Raw genomic sequence first — 27,548 nt, 5'->3', positions numbered from 1 at the left:
CACAGACTGGTCCCCTACTTACTGCTAGCCTACAGTAAACTACAGTCAGACTGGTTCCCCTCACTTACTGCTAGCCTACAGTGAACTACAGTCACAGACTGGTCCCCTACTTACTGCTAGCCTACAGTAAACTACAGTCAGACTGGTCCCCTCACTTACTGCTAGACTACAGTGAACTATAGTCACAGCCTGGTCCCCTCACTTACTGCTAGACTACAGTCACAGACTGCTCCCCTACTTACTGCTAGCCTACAGTAAACTACAGTCACAGACTGGTCCCCTACTACTGTTAGCCTACAGTAAACTACAGTCAGACTGGTTCCCCTCACTTACTGCTAGCCTACAGTGAACTACAGTCACAGACTGGTCCCCCAACTTACTGCTAGCCTACAGTAAACTACAGTCAGACTGGTCCCCTCACTTACTGCTAGCCTACAGTAAACTACAGTCAGACTGGTCCCCACACTTACTGCTAGCCTACAGTAAACTACAGTCACAGACTGGTCCCCTCACTTACTGCTAGCCTACAGTAAACTACAGTCAGACTGGTCCCCTCACTTACTGCTAGCCTACAGTAAACTACAGTCAGACTGGTCCCCTCACTTACTGCTAGCCTACAGTAAACTACAGTCACAGACTGGTCCCCTCACTTACTGCTAGACTACAGTGAACTACAGTCATAGACTGGTCCCCTCACTTACTGCTAGCCTACAGTAAACGACAGTCAGACTGGTCCCCTCACTTACTGCTAGCCTACAGTAAACTACAGTCAGACTGGTCCCCTCACTTACTGCTAGCCTACAGTAAACTACAGTCAGACTGGTCCCCTCACTTACTGCTAGACTACAGTCACAGACTGGTCCCGTCACTTACTGCTAGCCTACAGTCAGACGGGTCCCCTCACTTACTGCTAGCCTACAGTAAACTACAGTCACAGACTGGTCCCCTACTACAGTTAGCCTACAGTAAACTACAGTCAGACTGGTCCCCTCACTTACTGCTAGCCTACAGTAAACTACAGTCAGACTGGTCCCCCTCACTTACTGCTAGCCTACAGTCACAGACTGGTCCCGTCACTTACTGCTAGCCTACAGTAAACTACAGTCAGACTGGTCCCCTACTTACTGCTAGTCTACAGTAAACTGCAGTCACAGACTGGTCCCCTACTACTGTTAGCCCACAGTAAACTACAGTCACAGACTGGACCCCTCACTTACTGCTAGCCTACAGTAAACTACAGTCACAGACTGGTCCCCTACTTACTGCTAGCAGTGCACACAGTATAGTATACATGCTGTTCTCAAGCTATAGGCTTTAAAGAGATTAGGTGCATCCTAACTATACTATCAAGCACGGTTAATTAAGCAGTCCCGAGAACGTGTGGTATATGGCCAATATACCATGGCTAAGGGCTGTTCTGGATACAGCACTATATTGACCATATACCACAAACTCCCGAGGTGCCTTACTGCTGTTATAAACTGGTTACCAACGTAATTAGAAAAGTTTGCGGTCATACACACATCCTTTAAAACATAGGTGCTGGGCTAATAAAGACTACTAGTAAAGAACTATTGGGAGTTTTAACAGTGTGACGGCCTCCTTTTTCTTTACTACCAACGTAATTAGAAGAGTAAAAAGTAATTTTTTGTCAAACCCGTGGTCTTTCATAACATGTCTTTCAGCCAATCAGCATTCAGGACTCAAACCACCTGGTTTATAATACAGTATACAGCGCCATATATGCAAAACTAAAATACCATTATCTACCCAGGAGAAAGAAAAGATTACATTAACTCAGGTTATGACATTTCTGAACGGAACACCTCATACGTTATTATCTATTTACCAGGAGCACTGCAGCACAGCACAGAACACTACTGTTTTTTTTGTTTCATCCAGGAATACCCAGATTACATTCATTCCAACTGTTAATATCCCTGTGATGAATGACCTGCATTGCCCAGAGCAGCCTCAGCCCTTACGGGCCCGCAGCAATGCTAACAAACAAACACTAGCAAACATAGATAAATGGTTCACAACCACAGAGATTTCAATACATTTGCATAAATAGTGACATTCTCATTTGGAAGATTTGAATTGCAAATGTGGTTGGTCTGTCTGAGAAGAACAGTTACAGAGAGAGGCTGAACGTCCAGGCTAGGTGGTGCTAAGGGGGCTGTAGGGCTATGCGTACCGAGCCCAGGGCACTCAGTTACAGAGAGAGGCTGAACGTCCAGGCTAGGTGGTGCTAAGGGGGCTGTAGGGCTATGCGTACCGAGCCCAGGGCACTCAGTTACAGAGAGAGGCTGAACGTCCAGGCTAGGTGGTGCTAAGGGGGCTGTAGGGCTATGCGTACCGAGCCCAGGGCACTCAGTTACAGAGAGAGGCTGAACGTCCAGGCTAGGTGGTGCTAAGGGGGCTGTAGGGCTATGCGTACCGAGCCCAGGGTACTCAGTTACAGAGAGAGGCTGAACGTCTAGGCTAGGTGGTGCTAAAGGGGCTGTAGGGCTATGCGTACCGAGCCCAGGGCACTCAGTTACAGAGAGAGGCTGAACGTCCAGGCTAGGTGGTGCTAAGGGGGCTGTAGGGCTATGCGTACCAAGCCCAGGGCACTCAGTTACAGAGAGAGGCTGAACGTCCAGGCTAGGTGGTGCTAAGGGGGCTGTAGGGCTATGCGTACCGAGCCCAGGGCACTCAGTTACAGAGAGAGGCTGAACGTCCAGGCTAGGTGGTGCTAAGGGGGCTGTAGGGCTATGCGTACCGAGCCCAGGGCACTCACCGGTGGGGGAGTCACCCAGCAGACCCTTTCCCAGGGCCATGGGGGCTGGAGGCCTGAGACCAAGGACTTTCTGTAGAAGTAGACGAGAGGGGTCACCCAACAGACTAGATACCTATGGGGGGGAAGAAAGAGAGGAGGAAGAGGAGAGGAAATACAAAGAGAGAGGGAGAGGGGAGGAGAAAAATAGGTGAATGATAGTGAGAGGAGAGGCAAAAGGTGATAAATTGAGAGTGAAGAGAGCATGAGAGAAAGGGATTGTGGGAGGAGAGAAGTAGAGGAAAAGCTAAGAAAAGGGTTGTCAGACTAATGCAGAAATGGAAAATGATCTCACAACTCAACTTAGCGTGTCTCCACTCCACATACACTGAGAGCAGTACTACATGTACAGTAGGATAGATGGAGCTAACAGAGCGCACACATACACACACTATCTCTCTTCTCTCTCTCAAGTCTGCCCTTTTAAAATTACATAAAATACGCAGACACCCAGAGTAATGTAATACATTTTTATATTGCTATACCTCACATGACCATTCGGGTAATAAAGAGAACAGAAGTTTCAATATTGTGAGAATAATTTTTTACTCCTATAATTTCTGCACAGAACCCATTAGCTGTGCAGAGTAGAGGTTTCCTAATGTTCTTACATTTCATTAGGAATGAGTGACAGAAGCAGCCAACCGAAAACCCAACACACACAGGCTCAAGCACACACACATTACTATCCTTGTGGGGATCAAACAATTGACTCCCATTCAAAATCCTATTTTCCCGAACCCCTAACCCCAATCTTAACTCTTATTAATCCTAACCCTAACTGAAATTCTAACCCCAACTCTAAACCTAGCCCTTAAGCCTAAAAAAGCATCTTTCCTTGTGGGACGCACACACACACACACGTTGGCATGCCTCACATTGCTCATGTGCTTGTCTTTGATGTGCAGGAGCTGCTGCTGGGCCAGCTGCATGTGCAATAGATTCTGAAGCACCAGACCGTTCCCCAACATGGAACTCTGGGAAAGACACAGTACACACATATTTAGAACACGCTGTAACAGGACACACAGATTTAGAACACGCTATAACAGGACACAGACATTTAGAACACGCTGTAACAGTACACACATATTTAAAACACGCTATAACAGGACACAGACATTTAGAACATGCTGTAACAGGACACACATTTAAAACACGCTATAACAGGACACAGACATTTAGAACACGCTGTAGCAGTACACAGACATTTAGAACACGCTGTAACAGGACACAGACATTTAGAACACGCTGTAACAGGACACAGACATTTAGAACATGCTGTAGCAGTACACACATTTAGAACACGCTGTAGCAGTACACACAGATTTAGAAGACGCTATAACAGGACACAGACATTTAGAACACGCTGTAACAGTACACACATATTTAAAACACGCTATAACAGGACACAGACATTTAGAACATGCTGTAACAGGACACACATATTTAAAACACGCTATAACAGGACACAGACATTTAGAACACGCTGTAGCAGTACACAGACATTTAGAACACGCTGTAACAGGACACAGACATTTAGAACACGCTGTAACAGGACACAGACATTTAGAACACGCTGTAGCAGTACACACATTTAGAACACGCTGTAGCAGTACACACATTTAGAACACGCTGTAGCAGTACACACATTTAGAACACGCTGTAACAGGACACAGACATTTAGAACACGCTGTAACAGTACACAGACATTTAGAACACGCTGTAGCAGTACACACATTTAGAACACGCTGTAACAGTACACAGACATTTAGAACACGCTGTAACAGGACACAGACATTTAGAACACGCTGTAACAGGACACAGACATTTAGAACATGCTGTAGCAGTACACACATTTAGAACACGCTGTAGCAGTACACACATTTAGAACACGCTGTAGCAGTACACACATTTAGAACACGCTGTAACAGGACACAGACATTTAGAACACGCTGTAACAGTACACAGACATTTAGAACACGCTGTAGCAGTACACACATTTAGAACACGCTGTAGCAGTACACACATTTAGAACACGCTGTAGCAGTACACACATTTAGAACACGCTGTAGCAGTACACACATTTAGAACACGCTGTAGCAGTACACACATTTAGAACACGCTGTAGCAGTACACACATTTAGAACACGCTGTAGCAGTACACAGACATTTAGAACACGCTGTAGCAGTACACACATTTAGAACACGCTGTAGCAGTACAGACACATTTAGAACACACTGTAGCAGTACACAGACATTTAGAACACGCTGTAGCAGTACACAGACATTTAGAACACGCTGTAGCAGTACACAGACATTTAAAACACGCTGTAGCAGTACACAGACATTTAGAACACGCTGTAGCAGTACACACACATTTAGAACACGCTGTAGCAGTACACAGACATTTAGAACACGCTGTAGCAGTACAGACACATTTAGAACACACTGTAACAGTACACACATTTAGAACACGCTGTAGCAGTACACACACATTTAGAACACGCTGTAGCAGTACACACATTTAGAACACGCTGTAGCAGTACACACATTTAGAACACGCTGTAGCAGTACACACATTTAGAACACGCTGTAACAGGACACAGACATTTAGAACACGCTGTAGCAGTACACAGACATTTAGAACATGCTGTAACAGTACACAGACATTTAGAACACGCTGTAGCAGTACACACATTTAGAACACGCTGTAACAGTACACAGACATTTAGAACACGCTGTAACAGTACACAGACATTTAGAACACGCTGTAACAGTACACAGACATTTAGAACACGCTGTAGCAGTACACACATTTAGAACACGCTGTAGCAGTACACACACATTTAGAACACGCTGTAGCAGTACACACATTTAGAACATGCTGTAGCAGTACACACATTTAGAACACGCTGTAGCAGTACACACATTTAGAACATGCTGTAGCAGTACACACATTTAGAACACGCTGTAGCAGTACACACACATTTAGAACACGCTGTAGCAGTACACACATTTAGAACACGCTGTAGCAGTACACACATTTAGAACACGCTGTAGCAGTACACACATTTAGAACACGCTGTAGCAGTACACACATTTAGAACACGCTGTAACAGTACACAGACATTTAGAACACGCTGTAACAGGACACAGACATTTAGAACACGCTGTAGCAGTACACACATTTAGAACACGCTGTAGCAGTACACACATTTAGAACACGCTGTAGCAGTACACAGACATTTAGAACACGCTGTAGCAGTACACAGACATTTAGAACACGCTGTAGCAGTACACAGACATTTAGAACACGCTGCAACAGTACACACATTTAGAACACGCTGTAGCAGTACACACATTTAGAAACACACTGTAGCAGTACACACATTTACGTAACACGCTGTAGCAGTACACACATTTAGAACACGCTGTAGCAGTACACACATTAGAACACGCTGTAGCAGTACACACATTTAGAACACGCTGTAGCAGTACACACATTTAGAACACGCTGTAGCAGTACACACATTTAGAACACGCTGTAGCAGTACACACATTTAGAACACGCTGTAGCAGTACACACATTTAGAACACGCTGTAGCAGTACACACATTTAGAACACGCTGTAGCAGTACACACATTTAGAACACGCTGTAGCAGTACACACATTTAGAACACGCTGTAGCAGTACACACATTTAGAACACGCTGTAGCAGTACACACATTTAGAACACGCTGTAGCAGTACACACATTTAGAACACGCTGTAGCAGTACACATTTAGAACACGCTGTAGCAGTACACAGACATTTAGAACACGCTGTAGCAGTACACACATTTAGAACACGCTGTAGCAGTACACACATTTAGAACACGCTGTAGCAGTACACACATTTAGAACACGCTGTAGCAGTACACACATTTAGAACACGCTGTAGCAGTACACAGACATTTAGAACACGCTGTAGCAGTACACACATTTAGAACACGCTGTAGCAGTACACACATTTAGAACACGCTGTAGCAGTACACACATTTAGAACACGCTGTAGCAGTACACACATTTAGAACACGCTGTAGCAGTACACAGACATTTAGAACACGCTGTAACAGGACACAGACATTTAGAACACGCTGTAGCAGTACACAGACATTTAGAACACGCTGTAGCAGTACACATATTTAGAACACGCTGTAGCAGTACACACATTTAGAACACGCTGTAACAGGACACAGACATTTAGAACACGCTGTAGCAGTACACACATTTAGAACACGCTGTAGCAGTACACAGACATTTAGAACACGCTGTAGCAGTACACACATTTAGAACACGCTGTAGCAGTACACACATTTAGAACACGCTATAACAGTACACAGACATTTAGAACACGCTGTAACAGGACACAGACATTTAGAACACGCTGTAGCAGTACACAGACATTTAGAACACGCTGTAGCAGTACACACATTTAGAACACGCGGTAGCAGTACACAGACATTTAGAACACGCTGTAGCAGTACACAGACATTTAGAACACGCTGTAGCAGTACACAGACATTTAGAACACGCTGTAGCAGTACACAGACATTTAGAACACGCTGTAGCAGTACACACATTTAAAACACGCTGCAACAGGACACAGACATTTAGAACACGCTGTAGCAGTACACACACATTTAGAACACGCTGTAGCAGTACACACATTTAGAACACGCTGTAGCAGTACACACATTTAGAACACGCTGTAACAGTACACAGACATTTAGAACACGCTGTAGCAGTACACAGACATTTAGAACACGCTGTAGCAGTACACACATTTAGAACACGCTGTAGCAGTACACACATTTAGAACACGCTGTAGCAGTACACAGACATTTAGAACACGCTGCAACAGGACACAGACATTTAGAACACGCTGTAGCAGTACACACATTTAGAACACGCTGCAACAGGACACAGACATTTAGAACACGCTGTAGCAGTACAGACATTTAGAACACGCTGCAACAGTACACACATTTAGAACACGCTGTAGCAGTACACACATTTAGAACACGCTGCAACAGGACACAGACATTTAGAACACGCTGTAGCAGTACACACATTTAGAACACGCTGTGACAGTACACAGACATTTAGAACACGCTGTAACAGTACACAGACATTTAGAACACGCTGTAACAGGACACACACATTTAGAACACGCTGTAACAGGACACACACATTTAGAACACGCTGTAGCAGTACACACATTTAGAACACGCTGTAGCAGTACACAGACATTTAGAACACGCTGTAGCAGTACACACATTTAGAACACGCTGTAGCAGTACACACATTTAGAACACGCTGTAATAGTACACACATTTAGAACACGCTGTAGCAGTACACACATTTAGAACACGCTGTAACAGGACACAGACATTTAGAACACGCTGTAGCAGTACACACATTTAGAACACGCTGTAGCAGTACACACATTTAGAACACGCTGTAGCAGTACACACATTTAGAACACGCTGTAGCAGTACACACATTTAGAACACGCTGTAGCAGTACACACATTTAGAACACGCTGTAGCAGTACACACATTTAGAACACGCTGTAGCAGTACACACATTTAGAACACGCTGTAGCAGTACACACATTTAGAACACGCTGTAGCAGTACACACATTTAGAACACGCTGTAGCAGTACACACATTTAGAACACGCTGTAGCAGTACACACATTTAGAACATGCTGTAACAGTACACACATTTAGAACACGCTGTAACAGGACACACATTTAGAACACACTGTAATAGTACACATATTTAGAACACGCTGTAGCAGTACACACATTTAGAACACACTGTAATAGTACACATATTTAGAACACACTGTAATAGTACACATATTTAGAACACACTGTAATAGTACACATATTTAGAACACACTGTAATAGTACACATATTTAGAACACACTGTAATAGTACACATATTTAGAACACACTGTAGCAGTACACATATTTAGAACACACTGTAATAGTACACATATTTAGAACACACTGTAATAGTACACATATTTAGAACACACTGTAATAGTACACATATTTAGAACACACTGTAATAGTACACATATTTAGAACACACTGTAATAGTACACATATTTAGAACACACTGTAATAGTACACATATTTAGAACACACTGTAATAGTACACATATTTAGAACACACTGTAATAGTACACATATTTAGAACACACTGTAATAGTACACATATTTAGAACACACTGTAATAGTACACATATTTAGAACATCCTGCAACACACGTCATCAAACAGATACACACACACTCATCTCTCCATTCCCTGTGAACCAGTCCTGTACACACACTCCCACACACACACTCTCACACACTGCACAGTATTCTTACCTGCTGTACCTTCCCCAGTTGGAACAGGGCTGCTGTGAGGGGGGGTCTGAGGAATGGAGACAGGCTAGGAGGCCGCCCAAACTTCCCTGGAGACAGAGAGAGAGGGAGGAAGCAGGCATGGTCAGTGTATTGTATAACAGGGGTATCAAACTTGACTGAGACACAGTGACAAGGGAAAGGCATACTGTGGTGTCCTCACAGACCAACCAACCAAGGTGCATGAATGAATGAACAAATGGAATGTGGGAAAAATATTCAGCCACTCTTAGGAGACAATGGAAGTAAGTTAGATAGATCGAAAATACCTCTTTACTATGTGTTGGCATTTAGACTTCCCCAGGCTGTATGCGACAGAGCATAGCACACAGCAGCCAGATAATAATCTCAGTAATAGCTCCAGACATCCACAACCTACTCATAATAAATGTATGCGTCAAAGCTAATGGTAGCTTCCTCCAGAATAGGTAGAAAGTTTAACATTTAATCAGGGGCTAATTTTAGACTTAGTCTAATTGTGCATGCTCCTCTTTTAAGAGCCAGCCCTCAGCCTTCACTCCTTCCTGCCTGCCTGCCCTCCTCTGTTCTGATGTAGTCTGAGAACAAGTTCATTATAATAAATGATTAAGCATTCATCAAAAAGCAACGTGCTTAGAATTGATAAGACAGGATACGCTAATCGAAAGCCATTTCTATCATTCTAGGGGCACAGAGAGGATGAGACGGATAAAAATGAAACAATCTGTACAACCCAATAAACGTTAGAAAGTAAGTTGTTTCTCTATTTAATTTACAGTAGTCCTGTAAATAAGGGAGTCCAGTCTGTGTGTGTGTGTCTGACCTCCTCGTTTGCCAGTGTGGTAAGGCCTCATGAGGACCTGTAGGGCTGCTGGGTTGGTCATGCTGTTCAGCAGCTGGGCCAAGTTGGGCTCCGGCAGTAAGCCCTTCTTATTACTCAACATCTGCAATACACACACACACAAACAAAAGGGAAAGATTAGCATAGCTTGCTATATACAGTATATACATTACCAGTCAAAAGTTTTAGAACAAATCAAATCCAATTTTATTAGTCATATGCCCCGAAAACAACAGGTGTAGTAGACGTTATAGTGAAATATTTATGGTCACCTATTTTATATTTGAGATTCTTCAAGTAGCCACCATTTGCCTTAATGACAGCTTTGCACACTCTTGGCATTCTCTCAACAAGCTTCATGAGGTGGTCACCTGGAATGCATTTCAATTAACAGGTGTGCCTTGTTAAAAGTACATTTGTGGAATTTCTTTAATAATGTGTTTACTGAGCCAATCAGTTGTGTTGTGACAAGGGAGGGTATACAGAAGATATACAGCCCTATTTGGTAAAAGACCAAGGCCATTTTATGGCAAAAAGAGCTCAAATAAGCAGAGAAACGACAATCCATCATTACTTTAAGACATGAAGGTCAGTCAATCCGGATAATGTCATGACTTTCTTCAAGTGCAGTCACAAAAACCATCAAGCGCTATGATGGAACTGACTCTCATGAGGACCGCCACAGGAAAGGAAGACCCAGAGTTACCTCTGCCGCAGAGGATAAGTTCATTAGAGTTACCAGACTCAGAAATTTCAGCCAAATAAATGCTTCACAGAGTTCAAGTAACAGACGCATCTCAACATCAACTGTTCAGAGGAGACTGTGTGAATCAGTCCTTCTTGGTCGAATTTCTGCAAAGAAACCACAACTAAAGTACACCAATCAGAATAAGAGACTTGCTTGGGTCAAGAAACACCAGCAATGGACATTAGACCGGTGGAAATTTGTCCTTTGCTCTGGCGTCCAAATGTTTTATTTTTGGTTCCAACAGCCTTGTCTTTGTGAGACATGGTGAGGGTGAATAGATGATCTCCGCATGTGTATTTCCCACCATAAAGCATGGAGGAGAAGCTATTATTGTCACGTTGGTATAAATGGATCGGGAGATAGGCGCAGGAATGCGTAATAGGGATTTTTTATTTACCCAAATTACAGCGTGCCGTGTAAAGGCATGGAGACGAAGACCAAACAAACACGTACACAAAACACAGGGTTGAGACCCAAACAAAAGAGCGAGGAGTACCTCGAATAAATACAAGCGCACAATAATACCACACGAGACGAGACCGTAGTCATCTGCGCAATACAAGCGACATGAAAGCCAAAACTACACAGTACAGGAACTCACACGATAATCGACAGCCCAATGGAAACCAAAGGGCACATTTATACAATTACAATCACTGAAATGGGGACCAGGTGTGCGTAATGGCACAGCTCCAGTGGGATCCATGACAATTATGGTGTGGGGGTGCTTTGCTGGTTACACTGTCTGTGATTTATTTAGAATTCAAGGCACACTTAACCAGCATGGCTACCACGGCAACCTCCAGGCTGTGTAAGGGCTATTTGACCAAGAAGGAGAGTGATGGAGTGCTGCATCAGATGACCTGGCATCCACAATCCCCAAACCTCAACAAAATTGAGATGGTTTGGGATGAATTGGACTGCAGAGTGAAGGAAAAGCAGCCAACAAGTGCTCAGCATATGTGGGAACTCCTTCAAGACTGTTGGAAAAGGATTCCTCATGAAGCTGTTTGAGAGAATGACAAGAGTGTGCAAAGCTGTCATGAAGGCAAAGAGTGGCTACTTTGAAGAATCTGAAAAACAAAATATATTTTGATTTGTTCAACACTTTTTTGGTTACTACATGATTCCATGTGTGTTATTTCATAGTTTTGATGTCGTCACTATTATTCTACAATGTAAAAAATAAAATAAAAACCTTGAATGAGTAGGTGTTCTACAACTTTTGACCGGTAGTGTATATACACTGAGTGTATAAAACATTAAGAACACCTGCTCTTTCCATAACATAGACTGACCAGATGATTCCAGGTGAAAGCTATGATCCCTTATTGATGTCACTTGTTAAATGCACTTCAATCAGTGTAGATGAAGGGAGGAGACAGGTTAAAGAAGGATTTTTAAGCCCTGAGACAATTGAGATTGTGTACGTGTGCCTTTCAGAGGGTGAATGGGAAAGACACAAGATTTAAGTGCCTTTGAATGGGGTATGGTAGTTGATGGCAGGCACACCGGTTTGTGTCAAGAACTGTAAAGTTGCTGGGATTGTCATGCTCAACAGTTTCCCATGTGTACCATTAATGGTCCACCACCCAAAGGATATCCAGCGAACTTGACACAACTGTGGGAAGCATTGGAGTCAACATGGCCCAGCATCCCAGTGGAACGCTTTCAACACCTTGTGGAGTCCATGCCTCGATGGGCACACATTTGTTTACATCCCTGTTAGTGAGCATTTCTCCTTTGCCGAGATAATCCATCCACCTGACAGGTGTGGCATATAGAAGCTGATTAAACAGCACAATCATTACACAGGTGTCCCTTGTGCTGGGGACCATAAATGGCCAATCTAAAACGTGTAGTTTTGTCACAATAAACAAAGCCACAGATGTCTCAAGTTTTGAGGGAGCGTGCAACTGGCATGCTGACTGCAGGAATGTCCACAGAGCTGTTGCCTTTCTCTACCATAAGCCCCCTCCAACATCATTTTAGAGAATTTGGCAGTACGTCCAACCAGCCTCACAACTGTATACCATGTGTAACCACGCAAGCCCAGGACCTTCTCGTCCGGCTTCTTCACCTGCTCGATCGTCTGAGACCAGCCATCCGGACAGCTGATGAAACTGTGGGCTTGCACATCCAAAGAATTTCTGCACAAACTGTCAGAAAGCTTCTCAGTAAGCTCATCTGCATGCTCGTCGTCCTCACAAAGGTCTTGACCTGATTGTAGTTTGGTGTCGAAACCGACTTCAGTGGGCAAATTGTCACCTGCATACTCACCAGACATATCACCCATTGAGCATGTTTGGGATGCTCTGGATCGACGTGTATGACAGCGTGTTCCAGTTCCCTCCAATATCCAGAAAATTTGCATAGCAATTGAATAGGAGTGGGTCAACATTCCACAGGCCACAATCAACAGCCTGATCAACTCTATGCGAAGGAGATGTGTCACCCTGCATGAGGCAAATTGTGGTCACACCTGATACTGACTGGTTTTCTGATCCACACCCCAACTTTTTTTTAAAGGCATTTGTGACCAACAGATCTGTATTCCCAGTCATGTGAAATACATAGATTAGGGACTAATGAAATTATTTCAATTGACTGATTTTCTTATATGAACTGTAAATCTTTGAAATTGTTGCATGTTTCATTTCTATTTTTGCTCAGTGTGTAAGTGCTATCACCAGCAAGGTTGAGCTTCTCATCCCAGAGCCACATACACAGGCTCACAGAGTAGACATTCACCATAGCAATAAACAGATTATATTTCCCCTAGCCTTGAGCCATGTTCAGCTGAGTGAGTAGTGTGTATTACTGCCTCTGATTGAGAGTGTGTGTGTGTTTTAGCCTGTCAGTGAGAGTGTATATTATAGAGTCTGTTAGTTGGGTATTGAGCGAGGTACAGTGTGATCTGTCACTGATCGCATCTTTCATAGAGAGGAGTGGAATTCTCTCTCTCTTTCTATATATAAATTATATATATCTCTCTCCCTCTCTTTATATTTCTCAATCTCTCTTTCTCTCTCTGTCTCATTCTCACTCTCTCTTTCTCCCTCTGTCTCATTCTCACTCTCTCTTTCTCCCTCTCTCTTTATATTTCTCATTCTCCCTCTCTATTTCTCTCTCTGTCTCATTCTCCCTCTCTATTTCTCTCTGTCTCATTCTCTCTTTCTCTCTCTGTCTCATTCTCACTCTCTCTTTCTCTCTCTGTCTCATTCTCACTCTCTCTTTCTCTCTCTGTCTCATTCTCTCTTTCTCTCTCTGTCTCATTCTCCCTCTCTATTTCTCTCTGTCTCATTCTCCCTCTCTATTTCTCTCTCTGTCTCATTCTCTCTCTCTCTCTCTGTCTCATTCTCACTCTCTCTTTCTCTCTCTGTCTCATTCTCCCTCTCTATTTCTCTCTCTGTCTCATTCTCACTCTCTCTTTCTCTCTCGGTCTCATTCTCACTCTCTCTTTCTCTCTCGGTCTCATTCTCACTCTCTCTTTCTCTCTCGGTCTCATTCTCACTCTCTCTGTCTCATTCTCCCTCTATTTCTCTCTCTGTCTCATTCTCACTCTCTCTTTCTCTCTCTTTCTCATTCTCACTCTCTCTTTGTCTCATTCTCCCTCTCTATCTCTCTGTCTCATTCTCACTCTCTCTCTCATTCTCCCTCTCTATTTCTCTCTCTGTCTCATTCTCACTCTCTATTTCTCTCTCTCTCTCATTCTCACTCTATATTTCTCTCTCTTTCTCCCTCTCTCTTTATATTTCTCTCTCTCCCTCTCTGTCTCATTCTCCTCTCTATATTTATCTCTCTGTCTCCCTCTCTCCCCCTCTATATTTCTCTCTCTCCCTCTCTATATGCAGATGTGCTCAAATTTGTTGGTATCCTTACAGCTCATTGAAATAATGCTCCATTCCTCCTGAAAAGTGATGAAATTAAAAGCTATTTTATCATGTATACCAGCATGCATTTGGTATGTCATAGAATAAAGCAAAGAAGCTGTGAAAAGAGAGGAATTATCGCTTATTCTACAAAGATATTCTAAAATGGCCTGGATATATTTGTTGGTACCCCTTAGAAAATATAATAAATAATTGGATTATAGTGATATTTCAAACTAATTTGTTTCTTTAATTAGTATCACGTCTCCAATCTTGTAATCAGTCATTCCGCCTATTTAAATGGAGAAAAGTAGTCACTGAGCTGTTTGGTATCATTGTGGTCACCATACTGAACATGGACCAGAGTAAAGTAGTCACTGTGCTGTTTGGTATCATTGTGGTCACCATACTGAACATGGACCAGAGTAAAGTAGTCACTGTGCTGTTTGGTATCATTGTGGTCACCACACTGAACATGGACCAGAGTAAAGTAGTCACTGAGCTGTTTGGTATCATTGTGGTCACCATACTGAACATGGACCAGAGTAAAGTAGTCACTGTGCTGTTTGGTATCATTGTGGTCACCATACTGAACATGGACCAGAGTAAAGTAGTCACTGTGCTGTTTGGTATCATTGTGTGCATCACACTGAACATGGACCAGAGTAAAGTAGTCACTGTGCTGTTTGGTATCATTGTGGTCACCACACTGAACATGGACCAGAGTAAAGTAGTCTCTGTGCTGTTTGGTATCATTGTGGTCACCACACTGAACATGGACCAGAGTAAAGTAGTCACTGTGCTGTTTGGTATCATTGTGTGCACCACACTGAACATGGACCAGAGTAAAGTAGTCTCTGTGCTGTTTGGTATCATTGTGGTCACCACACTGAACATGGACCAGAGTAAAGTAGTCACTGTGCTGTTTGGTATCATTGTGGTCATCACACTGAACATGGACCAGAGTAAAGTAGTCACTGTGCTGTTTGGTATCATTGTGTGCACCACACTGAACATGGACCAGAGTAAAGTAGTCTCTGTGCTGTTTGGTATCATTGTGGTCACCACACTGAACATGGACCAGAGTAAAGTAGTCACTGTGCTGTTTGGTATCATTGTGGTCACCACACTGAACATGGACCAGAGTAAAGTAGTCACTGTGCTGTTTGGTATCATTGTGGTCACCACACTGAACATGGACCAGAGTAAAGTAGTCTCTGTGCTGTTTGGTATCATTGTGGTCACCACACTGAACATGGACCAGAGAAAGCAAAGGAGAGATTTGTCTGAGGAAGAAAAAGAAAATAACAGACAAGCATGGTAATGGTCAAGGCTACAAGACCACCTCCAAGCAGCTTGATGTTCCTGTGACAACAGTTGCAAATATTATTAAGAAGTTTAAGGTCCATCGAACTCTAGCCAACCTTCCTGGGCGCGGCCGCAAGAGGAAAATCGACCCCAGCTTGAACAGAAGGATAGTGTGAATTGTAGAAAAAGAACCAAGGATAACTCCCAAAGAGATACAAGCTGAACTCCAAGGTGAAGGTACGTTAGTTTCTGATCGCACCATACATCGCTTTTTGAGCGACAGTGGGCTCCATGGAAGAAGACCCAGGAGGACTCCACTTTTGAAAGAAAAACATAAAAAAGCCAGACTGGAATTTGCTAAAATGCACATTGACAAGCCACAATCGTCTGGGAGAATGTCATTTGGACAGATGAGTCAAAACTGGAGCTTTTTGGCAAGTCACATCGTCTCTATGTTCACAGAGGTAAAAATGAAGCTTTCAAAGAAAAGAACACCGTACCTACAGTGAAACATGGAGGTTTGGTTCTGTTTTGGGGCTGCTCTGCTGTGCCAAATACATTTAAACTCAGTTTTTTACCAATTTTGACATTTAATCCTAGTAAAAATGTCCTGTCTTAGGTCAGTTAGGATCACCACTTTATTTTAAGAATGTGAAATGGCAGAATAATAGTAGAGTGATTTATTTCAGCTTTTATTGTTACGTGTAGAGAACACAGGGAACCCAAGAACGGACTCAGATGCGGAAGAAGGGATGAATGAACCAAAATGTTTATTGTACACAGAGAGATATGGAGTGCAGAACTGGGGTAGCTCAGATGAGTTGCAGAAAACGCCGAAGTTGTAGTTGACTGAGTGAACAGGGTAAACAGGTCCTGAGGGGAATCCAAGGTGGTGGTGGTGAGTGAAGTCCAGAGCAAGGTGGTTAGGTGGTGAGATGTGGTACAGGAGCCAGAGACAGAGCGGTAACTGCAACGAGAGGACAAAACGGTGTAAAGCAGGAAAACAAGCACAGCAGGGCAACAGGATCTTGAGAACTGACATAAGGCTAGGATAACGACTGACTGAGCAGAGTTTACGATCTGGCAGAGTGGAGGTGGCAGGAATGAGTATATGTAGAGGTCTTGATTAGTGGACAATTTGCAGCTGGTAGGGATCTGCTCTGACTCCAGCACACCTGTCTCCAACCACACAATCACATCAAGAGAGAGAGAGAGAATACAGGGGGAGAACTGCAGGTCAGGATGACACTGAATGAACACCAGAGGGCGTAGTGGGAGCAGATGTGACTATGTGACTATGGACACCACCTGGCGCACGATCCAGCTTGTCTGGGTGCGAGGTGTAAAAATTATGTAAGAGGGAGGGATCCAGAATGTGATGACGGGGCACCCAGCTATACTCCTGAGGCCCGTATCCTTCCCAGTCCACCAGATACTGTCAACCATGGCCCCAATGGCGCACTTCCAAAAGCCGCCCGACCGTATAGGCAGGATGGTCGTCGGTGAGACGAGGGGGGGGGGAGCTTCAGGAGAGGACAAGGAACTGGAGCAGACTGGTTTGATCAATGATACATGGAAGGTGGGGTGAATTTTGAGAGAGTCAGGGAGGTTTAGATGAACAGCAGAGGGGTTTATGACACGATCAATCTCGAAGGGGCCAATGAATCGGGGAGCTAGTTTTTCAAAACCACTTTCAGAGGCAAGTCCTTTGAAGAAAGCCATGGAGTGTAAACTGGAGCTGCAGCACGATGACGGTTAGCCTTGGATTGGGTCCTGGCGGAGGCACGAAGAAGGGCAGCCCGGGCTCTTCTCCAGGTGCGATGACAACGGCGCATGTGTTCCTGGACTGAGGGCACCGCTACTTCACCGCTACTCTTGGGCAGGGAACAAGAGAAGTTGGCAACCCAGAGCACACTCAAAGGGAGACATACCTAATGAGGCGTTGATGAGGGTGTTGTGGGCGTATTCCACCCTTGGGCAGCTGGGCACTCCAGGAGGAAGGGTTAGCTGAAGTAACACAGAGATTAGCAGTTTCCAACTCAAAAAAGCTCACGTTTGAGTTCCTTGCTCAGAACATATGAAAGTTGGTGGTTCCTTTTAACATGAGACTTCAATATTCCAAGGTAAGAGGTTTTAGGTTGTAGTTAATATAACATTTATAGGACTATTTCTCTCTATACCATTTGTATTTCATATAACTTTGACTATTGGATGTTCTTATAGGCACTATAGTATTGCCAGTGTAACAGTATAGCTTCCGTCCCTCTCCCTGCCCCTACCTGGGCTCGAACTAGGAACACATCGACAACAGCCACACTCGAAGCAGCGTTACCCATTGCTCCACAAAAGCTTTGGCCCTTCAGAGCAAGGGGAATATCTACTCCAAGTCTCAGAGCGAGTGACGTTTGAAACGCTATTCGCGCACACCCAGTTACTAGCTAGCCATTTCACATCGGTTACACCAGCCATTAGGTTGATAGTCTTGAAGTCATAAACAGCGCCGTGCTTGCTGTTGGCAAAACGCACAAAAGTGCTGTTTGGATGAATGCTTACGAGCCTGCTGCTGCCTACCCTCGCTCAGTCAGACTGCTCTATCAAATCATAGACTTAATTATAACATAATAACACACAGAAAAACGAGCCTTTGGTCATTAATATGGTCGAATCTGGAAACTATCCTTTCGAAAACAAAACGTTTATTATTTCAGTTAAATACGGAACCGTTTGGTATTTTATCTAACGGGTGGCATCCCTAAGTCTAAATATACTTGTTACATTTGTAACGGATGTGAAACGGTTAGCGGTGGTGCGCGCTAAATAGCGGTTCAATCGGTGACGTCACTTGCTCTGAGACCTTGAAGTAGTTGTTCCCCTTGCACTGCAAGGGCCATGGCTTTTGTGGAGCGATGGGTAACGATGCTTCGTGGGTGACTGTTGTTGATGTGTGCAGAGGGTCCCTGGTTCGTGCCCGGGTATGGGCGAGGGGACGGTCTAAAGTTATACTGTTACATTGATGCTGTTGACCTGGATCACTGGTTGCTGCAGAAAAGGAGGAGGTCAAAAGGGGGGTGAGTGTAACGGATGTGAAACGGTTAGCAGTGGTGCGCGCTAAATAGCGTTTCAATCGGTGACATCACTTGCTCTGAAACCTTGAAGTAGTTGTTCCCCTTGCTCTGCAGGGGCGAGGGGACGGTCTAAAGTTATACTGTTACACATTGCACAACCTTCAATGTTATGTCATAATTACGTAAAATTCTGGCAAATTAGTACGCAATGAGCCAGGCTGCCCAAACTGTTGCATATTCCCTGACTCTGCGTGCAATGAACGCAAGAGAAATGACACAATTTCACCTGGTTAATATTGCCTGCTAACCTGGATTTCTTTTAGCTAAATATGCACGTTTAAAAATATATACTTCTGTGTATTGATTTTAAGAAAGGCATTGGTGTGTATGGTTAGGTACAGTCGTCCAACGATTGTGCTTTTTTCGTAATCATCCCCCAGCGTTGCTTTTTAAAAATCATCCCCCAGCGTTGCTTTTTAAAAATCATCCCCCAGCGTTGCATCGATTATATGCAACGCTGGACACGCTAGATAAACGAGTAATATCATCAAGCACGTGTAGTTAACTAGTGATTATGATTGATTGATTGTTTTTTATAAGATAAGTTTAATGCTAGCTAGCAACTTACCTTGGCTTCTACTGCATTCGCGTAACAGGCAGTCTCCTCGTGGAGTGCAATGAGAGGCAGGTGGTTAGAGCGTTGGACTAGTTAACTGTAAGTTTGCAAGATTGTATCCCCCGAACTGACAAGGTGAAAATCTGTCGTTCTGTCCCTGAACAAGGCAGTTAACCCACCGTTCTTAACTAACTTGCCTAGTTAAATAAAGGTATAAAAATATATATACAGTGCCTCGCGAAAGTATTTGGCCCCCTTGAACTTTGCGACCTTTTGCCACATTTCAGGCTTCAAACATAAAGATATAAAACTGTATTTTTTGGTGAAGAATCAACAACAAGTGGGACACAATCATGAAGTGGAATGACATTTATTGGATATTTCAAACTTTTTTAACAAATCCAAAACTGAAAAATTGGGCGCGCAAAATTTTTCTGCCCCCTTAAGTTAATACTTTGTAGCGCCACCTTTTGCTGCGATTACAGCTGTAAGTCACTTGGGGTATGTCTCTATCAGTTTTGCACATCGAGAGACTGACATTTTTTCCCATTCCTCCTTGCAAAACAGCTCGAGCTCAGTGAGGTTGGATGGAGAGCATTTGTGAACAGCAGTTTTCAGTTCTTTCCACAGATTCTCGATTGGATTCAGGTCTGGACTTTGACTTGGCCATTCTAACACCTGGATATGTTTATTTTTGAACCATTCCACTGTAGATTTTGCTTTATGTTTTGGATCATTGTCTTGTTGGAAGACAAATCTCCGTCCGAGTCTCGGGTCTTTTGCAGACTCCATCAGGTTTTCTTCCAGAATGGTCCTGTATTTGGCTCCATCCATCTTCCCATCAATTTTAACCATCTTCCCTGTCCCTGCTGAAGAAAAGCAGGCCCAAACCATGATGCTGCCACCACCATGTTTGACAGTGGGGATGGTGTGTTCAGGGTGATGAGCTGTGTTGCTTTTACGCCAAACATAACGTTTTGCATTGTTGCCAAAAAGTTCCATTTTGGTTTCATCTGACCAGAGCCTTCTTCCACATGTTTGGTGTGTCTCCCAGGTGGCTTGTGGCAAACTTTAAACAACACTTTTTATGGATATCTTTAAGAAATGGCTTTCTTCTTGCCACTCTTCCATAAAGGCCAGATTTGTGCAATATACGACTGATTGTTGTCCTATGGACAGAGTCTCCCACCTCAGCTGTAGATCTCTGCAGTTCATCCAGAGTGATCATGGGCCTCTTGGCTGCATCTCTGATCAGTCTTCTCCTTGTATGAGCTGAAAGTTTAGAGGGACGGCCAGGTCTTGGTAGATTTGCAGTGGTCTGATACTCCTTCCATTTCAATATTATCGCTTGCACAGTGCTCCTTGGGATGTTTAAAGCTTGGGAAATCTTTTTGTATCCAAATCCGGCTTTAAACTTCTTCACAACAGTATCTCGGACCTGCCTGGTGTGTTCCTTGTTCTTCATGATGCTCTCTGCGCTTTTAACGGACCTCTGAGACTATCACAGTGCAGGTGCATTTATACGGAGACTTGATTATACACAGGTGGATTGTATTTATCATCATTAGTCATTTAGGTCAACATTGGATCATTCAGAGATCCTCACTGAACTTCTGGAGAGAGTTTGCTGCACTGAAAGTAAAGGGGCTGAATAATTTTGCACGCCCAATTTTTCAGTTTTTGATTTGTTAAAAAAGTTTGAAATATCCAATAAATGTCGTTCCACTTCATGATTGTGTCCCACTTGTTGTTGATTCTTCACAAAAAAATTAAGTTTTATATCTTTATGTGTGAAGCCTGAAATGTGGCAAAAGGTCACAAAGTTCAAGGGGGCCGAATACTTTCATAAGGCACTGTATATAAAAAAATTGGCGCCCAAGAATACCGATTTCCGATTGTCATGAAAACTAGAAATCGGCCTTAATTAATCGGCCATTCCGATTAATCGGTCGACCTCTAGACAAGGTATGGGAAGAGGACAAAGCAGACCAGGTGTAGTTTTGGTGGAGGTTTTATTCCAGGCACAGACTGAGCAGGCTGATATGAATTCCCGAGTGTCTCTCTCCATGGTGGGCCACCAAAATCACTGACGCAGGAAGGTGACTGTCCGGTTCATGCCAGGGTGACAGGTGAGGTGAGTAGAATGGGCCCATTGAAGAACATCGGAACGAACTGAATCTGGCACAAACAGAGCCTTACAAGGGCCGTTTCTAGGATCAGGCTGGTTCAGCTGAGCCTGATGAACACGAGATTCAATCTTCCAGGAAACAGCAGCAATGATGCAGGCTCTGAACTTTTGTTGTCTGCGGTGAACCGACGAGAGAGGGCATCAGGCTTGGTATTCTTAGATCCGGGGCGATAAGTGAGTGTGAATCTTCCAAAAAAACAATGCCCACCTGGCCTGCCGAGAGTTGAGACATTTGGCGGTCTGGATGTAGGCTAGATTTTTAGGATCCGTCCACACAATGAAGGGAAGTACTGAACCCTCTAACCAGTGACGCCACTCCTCAAGAGCCAGCTTAACAGGCAAGAGCTCCCGGTTGCCTACTTCAAAATGTCTCTCTGCAGGTGAGAGCTTGCGGGACAAGAAGGCACAAGGATGGAGCTTCTGATCCACGGGAGAACGTTGAGACAGAACAGCACCTACCCCAGTGTCGGAAGCATCCACCTCCAGGATGAACTGGAGTTCTGGGTCTGGCTGGGTAAGGATAAGAGCAGAAGTGGAGCGGTGCTTGAGTTCCCAGAACGTTGCCTCTGCCTCAGGGGACCAGTGGAATGTAGTGGAGGTTGAGGTGAGAGGAGCTGCCAAACGACTGTAGTCACGGATGAATCGTTTATAAAAATGGGCAAACCCCAGAATACGCTGTAACTGCTTCAGATTCATGGGCACAGGCCACTCTATGACTGACATTACCTTGGCTGGGTCCATTCGTAGCTGTCCGTGAGCAATAATGTAACCCAAGAAGGACACAGGGGAAACATGAAACTCATTTCTCAGCCTTGACAAATAGCTTATTCTCCAATAGCCTTTGGAGAACTTGGTGGACGTGATGCTTGTGAGCCTCAATGTCCTTCGGGAAAAAAATTATGTCATCCACATAGACAAAAACAAAACGCCCAATGACATCCCTCAGGACATCATTCACCAGGCCCTGAAAAACAGCCGGGGCGTTGGTGATGCCAAAAGGCATAACGAGGTACTCAATGTCCAAGTGGTGTGTTGAATGCCCTTTTCCACTCGCGTCCCTCTCTGACGCGGACAAGGTGGTAGGATTTTCGGAGGTCCAGTTTAGTAAATACTGTGGCACCATGGAGGGGCGAAAATGCAGAACTGATCAGTGGCAAGGGATACTTATTCATGACGGTAATACTATTCAACCCACGGAAGTCTATGTATGGCCTCGGTGACCCGTCCTTCTTCTTGACAAAGAAAAATCCAGCTCCCACCAGAAAGAAAGAAGGCCTGACCATGTCCGACAGCCAGGGAGTCCTAGATGTATGGATGGCCCAGAACCAGAGGTGAGTGAGAACAGTCGATTGATATGGAAACTGATATTTTCCTGGTGATTACCAGAGAGACGCAGGATAACAGGAACAGTTCTCTCCAAAACACAGAAGAGTAGTTTTCCATTGAGAACGTTGGCTTCAAGAGGTGAATCAAGCAAAACAGTGTCCAGGCCCAACTGCTTAACAACCACTCGGTCCAGAAAACTCTCGTTGACGCCTGAATCGATGAGAGCAGACAGAGGAAAAGCCTCACTCTGCCACACAAGGTTGGCCTTGAGTAGGGTTCTGGGAGACGATGGGCAGGCGATTTGGCTCAACAGTATATCCCCTACTACTGCCGAACCCACTCTTTTGCTGGACACAGGGTACAAGTGGAGACCAGGTGACCAACCTGGCCACAATACAGACAGCTCTTAGTATTAATACGCAGCTGCCTCTCCTCTGAAGATAGACGAGTCCCGCCGAGCTGCATGGGTTCAGGATTGGAACCTGCCTGGTGATGTGATGCAGTCGGAGAAATTGAGCAAGGCACAGAAGCAGACGTTATGGGACATGCAACTGTCATGACATTGCCCTCATTGGGTACAGCAAGCCCCATCCCCCTCTCCCTGCCTCCTACAGCTAGGCTGCTGTGGTCAGAGACATCGTAAATTCCTGGAAGAGATTGTCTCATGGACACAGTATAGAGATAGAGTGAAGTTTCATAGAGAACAAAGGAATTTCTTCCACCTCACAGAACTTGAGGTCCGAACAACATTTATGTTCCGGAGGAGGTATAAAAGATCGGTGAAGAATCCAGCTACGAACTGGTCCATTTGTTACAACTTGGTAAAACTCATCGGAGACGGTGTGGCCACATTACCATAACGCTGTTTATATAATAGCCTCAGATATGAGGTTTACATCTAATTGTTGTATAAGATGAATGAGTAAGGATGATACTGTTTGTCAAATTGGGTAATGTGATTTTGGACTGTTTAATGAAGGAAACTCCAATTCCCTTTTGAGTTGAACTAAATCAGAGGTCCGCCCATGAGCCCAGTTAGGGTCAGGCATCCTGGGACAGCCCCTTTTCTGCAATTCCAAATAAAACCCCAACTTTGAGAAATTCTCACTAGACCATGTTTTTCTCTATTACGAGAAGACAAAGGTTGCAGACCATTGCTGAATGTTTTAACCATACCACGTGGTTAAACTCTTAGACTATCGATACCGACCGAATAAGATCAAGTCTTTGATATTAATTACTAATCTGCAGCTAGGAATTCGGTATCATTGAACGCGAAGAATGACAACCACAGAAACATCCATTCTACAACAACATGAATGAATGTCGCTCTGAACTACCCGAGAGAGAGAGAGAGAGAGAGAGAGAGAGAGAGAGAGAGAGAGAGAGAGAGAGAGAGAGAGAGAGAGAGAGGATGGAAACTCTCCAACAGAAACTAACTTTTCAACAGCGATCAAGATGACCAAATATATATATTGATTGCAATTGTTCCCGAATGAGTGAGCGTTCATGTGCAAAGGATTAGCATTTCAATTGTTATAATTATCAAATCTGTAGTGACTTCTCAGTCAACCCCCACTTCCCCTTTTGTCTAACAAACCACCATGCCGGTTTAGCCCACTAGGGGCACATTCTCCTGTCATTTCTTGTAACCATTTTTACTTTGTTTGTTTGTTTATGCATTTCTGTGAATTACTTAGTTAGTATATCAATGATTTAAGACAATTGATGTATGGATGACTCATAGTGATGACTGGGTTCGTGCAGATAACCAACAATTTACGACGTTTGGAATGAGACTAACGTGAGGTAAAGTAAATAATTGATTAATTCGAAGACTAATTGATCAGATATAAAATATCTGAAAAGTTATATTAGGAAATTATAACTTTGTAATCTGAATATTTTCCTTGGTGCCCCGACTTCCTAGTTAATTACAGTTACATGATTAATCAGTTTAATTTGCGTAATACTAATTACAGTGAATCTTTGATAAAAACTAAAAGTCTTAATTTAATGATAGTAAAGACACGACACAACCCTACCTCCCCTCTCCCACCGACGCTCACGGAGACGGTTGTCAATGCGAATTATGAGAGAAATGAGTTTGTCAAGTCTATCAGGCTCTTCTCTGGATACCAACTCGTCCTTGAGGGCCTCAGTGAGTGCGTTCCGGAATGCTCCCTGAAGGGCCTCGTCATTCCAGCCGCTCTCTGTGGCGAGGGTGCGGAACTCACATGCCATCTCAGCCACACTCTGAGAACCTTGACGAAGGGACAGAAGTCATTCCTTCCACAGACCGGGTGGTCGAAGACCTTCCTCATCTCATCTGTGAATCCACTGTTGGAGAAGCAGATAGATGACTGTCTCTCCCAAACTGCAGTGGCCCAGGAGAGCGCTGCTCCCAGAAGGCAGCCAATCAAAAAATACATTTTTGCGCGATCTTTAGCACAAGAGTAGGGCTGTTGCTCAAACACTAGTGAACATTGTACAAGAAAGGTGTCTCCAACCACACAATCACACCAAGAGAGAGAGTGTATACAGGGGTAGAACTGCAGGTTAGGACGACACCGGATGAGCACCAAAGGGCGTAGTGGGGGCAGATGTGACATTTATTTATTTCATCACATTCCCAGTGGGTCAGAAGTTTACATACACTCAACTACTATTTGGTAGCATTGACTTTAAATTGTTTAACTTGGGTCAAACGTTTCTGGTAGCCTTCCACAAGCTTCCCACAATAACTTGGGTAAATTTGGGTGAATTTAACTTGGGTGAATTTTGGCCCATTCATCCTGACAGAGTGGGTGTAACTGAGTCAGGTTCATAGGCCTCCTTGCTCGCACACGCTTTTTCAGTTCTGCCCACAAAATGTCTATCAGATTGAGGCCAGAGCTTTGTGATGGCCACTCCAATACCTTTCTTTTGTTGTCCTTAACCTGTAACGGCGTTCTTCGTTTGTTGAAGGAGAGTCGGACCGAAATGCAGCGTGGTGGTTAATCATGATATTTTATGAAAATAATGACGATACATTAAATAACTAATGAATACAAAACAACAAATGGAACGTGAAACTTATTACAGCCTATCTGGTGAACACTACACAGAGACAGGAACAATCACCCACGAAATACAAAGCGAAACCCAGGCTACCTAAATACGGTTCCCAATCAGAGACAACGAGAATCACCTGACTCTGATTGAGAACCGCCTCAGGCAGCCAAACCTATGCAACACACCTACTCAGCAGTAATCCCAATAATACAAAACAAAACAATACGCACCACAACATATAAACCCATGTCACACCCTGGCCTGACCAAACATATAACGAAAACACAAAATACAATGACCAAGGCGTGACAGAACCCCCCCCCTAAAGTGCGGACTCCCGGACTGACAGCTCGGGCTGCTTCATGCAGACTGACAGCTCTGGCTGCTCCATGCAGACTGACATCTCTGGCTGCTTCATGCAGACTGACAGCTCTGGCTGCTCCATGCAGGCTGGCAGCTCCAGCTGCTCCATGCAGACTGACAGGTCTGGCTGCTCCATGCAGGCTGACAGCTCTGGTGGCTTCTTACAGACTGACAGCTCCGGCTGCTCCATATAGGCTGGCAGCTCTGGCTTCTCCATGCAGGCTGGCAGCTCCAGCTGCTCCCTGCAGGCTGGCAGCTCTGTCTGCGCTGAACAGGCGGGAGACTCCGGCAGCGCAGGAGAGGAGAGAGGCTCTGGCTGCGCTGAACAGGCGGGAGACTCCAGCAGCGCTGTAGAGGAGAAAAGCGCTGGCTGCGCTGAACAGGCGGGAGACTCCAGCAGCGCTGTAGAGGAGAAAAGCGCTGGCTGCGCTAAACAGGCGGGAGACTCCAGCAGCGCAGGAGAGGAGAAAAGCGCTGGCTGCGCTGAACAGGCGAGAGACTCCGGCAGCGCAGGAGAGGTGAAAGGCTCCGACAGCGCTGAACAGACGGGAGACTCCGACAGCGCAGGAGAGGCGAGGCGCACTGTAGGCCTGATGCGTGGTGCTGGAACTGGTGGTACTGGATCGAGGACACGCACAGGAAGCCTGGTGCGGGGAGCTGCTACCGGAGGACTGGAGTGTGGAGGTGGCACAGGATGGGCTAGACCGTGAAGGCGTACTGGAGATCTTGAGAGCAGTGTTGGCACAGGACGTGCAAGGCTAGGGATGTGCACAGGAGGCCTGGTGCGTGAGGCTGGCACCAACTTCACCAGCCGACTAACACGCACCTCAGGACGAGTATGGAGCGCTAACCCAGGTGCCATCAAATCCCCAACACGTTCCTTTGGAGCGAATCCCATGCAAAA

The 27,548-nt window shown here is 44.5% G+C and overlaps 1 protein-coding gene across 1 annotated transcript in view; it reads right to left on the bottom strand.

The window, feature by feature from the left end:
• raver2 (ribonucleoprotein, PTB-binding 2) overlaps positions 1–27,548 on the bottom strand; it is a 134,118-nt gene that overhangs the window by 23,499 nt on the left and 83,071 nt on the right. The window contains exons 5-8 of the mRNA XM_031785636.1: positions 10,087–10,207; positions 9,249–9,334; positions 3,697–3,795; positions 2,783–2,894 (exon numbers count right to left, since the gene is read on the bottom strand). Coding sequence (XP_031641496.1) covers positions 2,783–2,894; positions 3,697–3,795; positions 9,249–9,334; positions 10,087–10,207 — 418 coding nt within the window. The remainder of the gene's footprint in view (positions 1–2,782; positions 2,895–3,696; positions 3,796–9,248; positions 9,335–10,086; positions 10,208–27,548) is intronic.

Source organism: Oncorhynchus kisutch, linkage group LG13, assembly GCF_002021735.2.
Source record: "Oncorhynchus kisutch isolate 150728-3 linkage group LG13, Okis_V2, whole genome shotgun sequence".
In the NCBI taxonomy this organism is placed as follows: Eukaryota; Metazoa; Chordata; class Actinopteri; order Salmoniformes; family Salmonidae; genus Oncorhynchus; species Oncorhynchus kisutch.
Note: the sequence above shows the minus strand (reverse complement) of the source record. Positions and strands in the feature narration are given on the sequence as shown.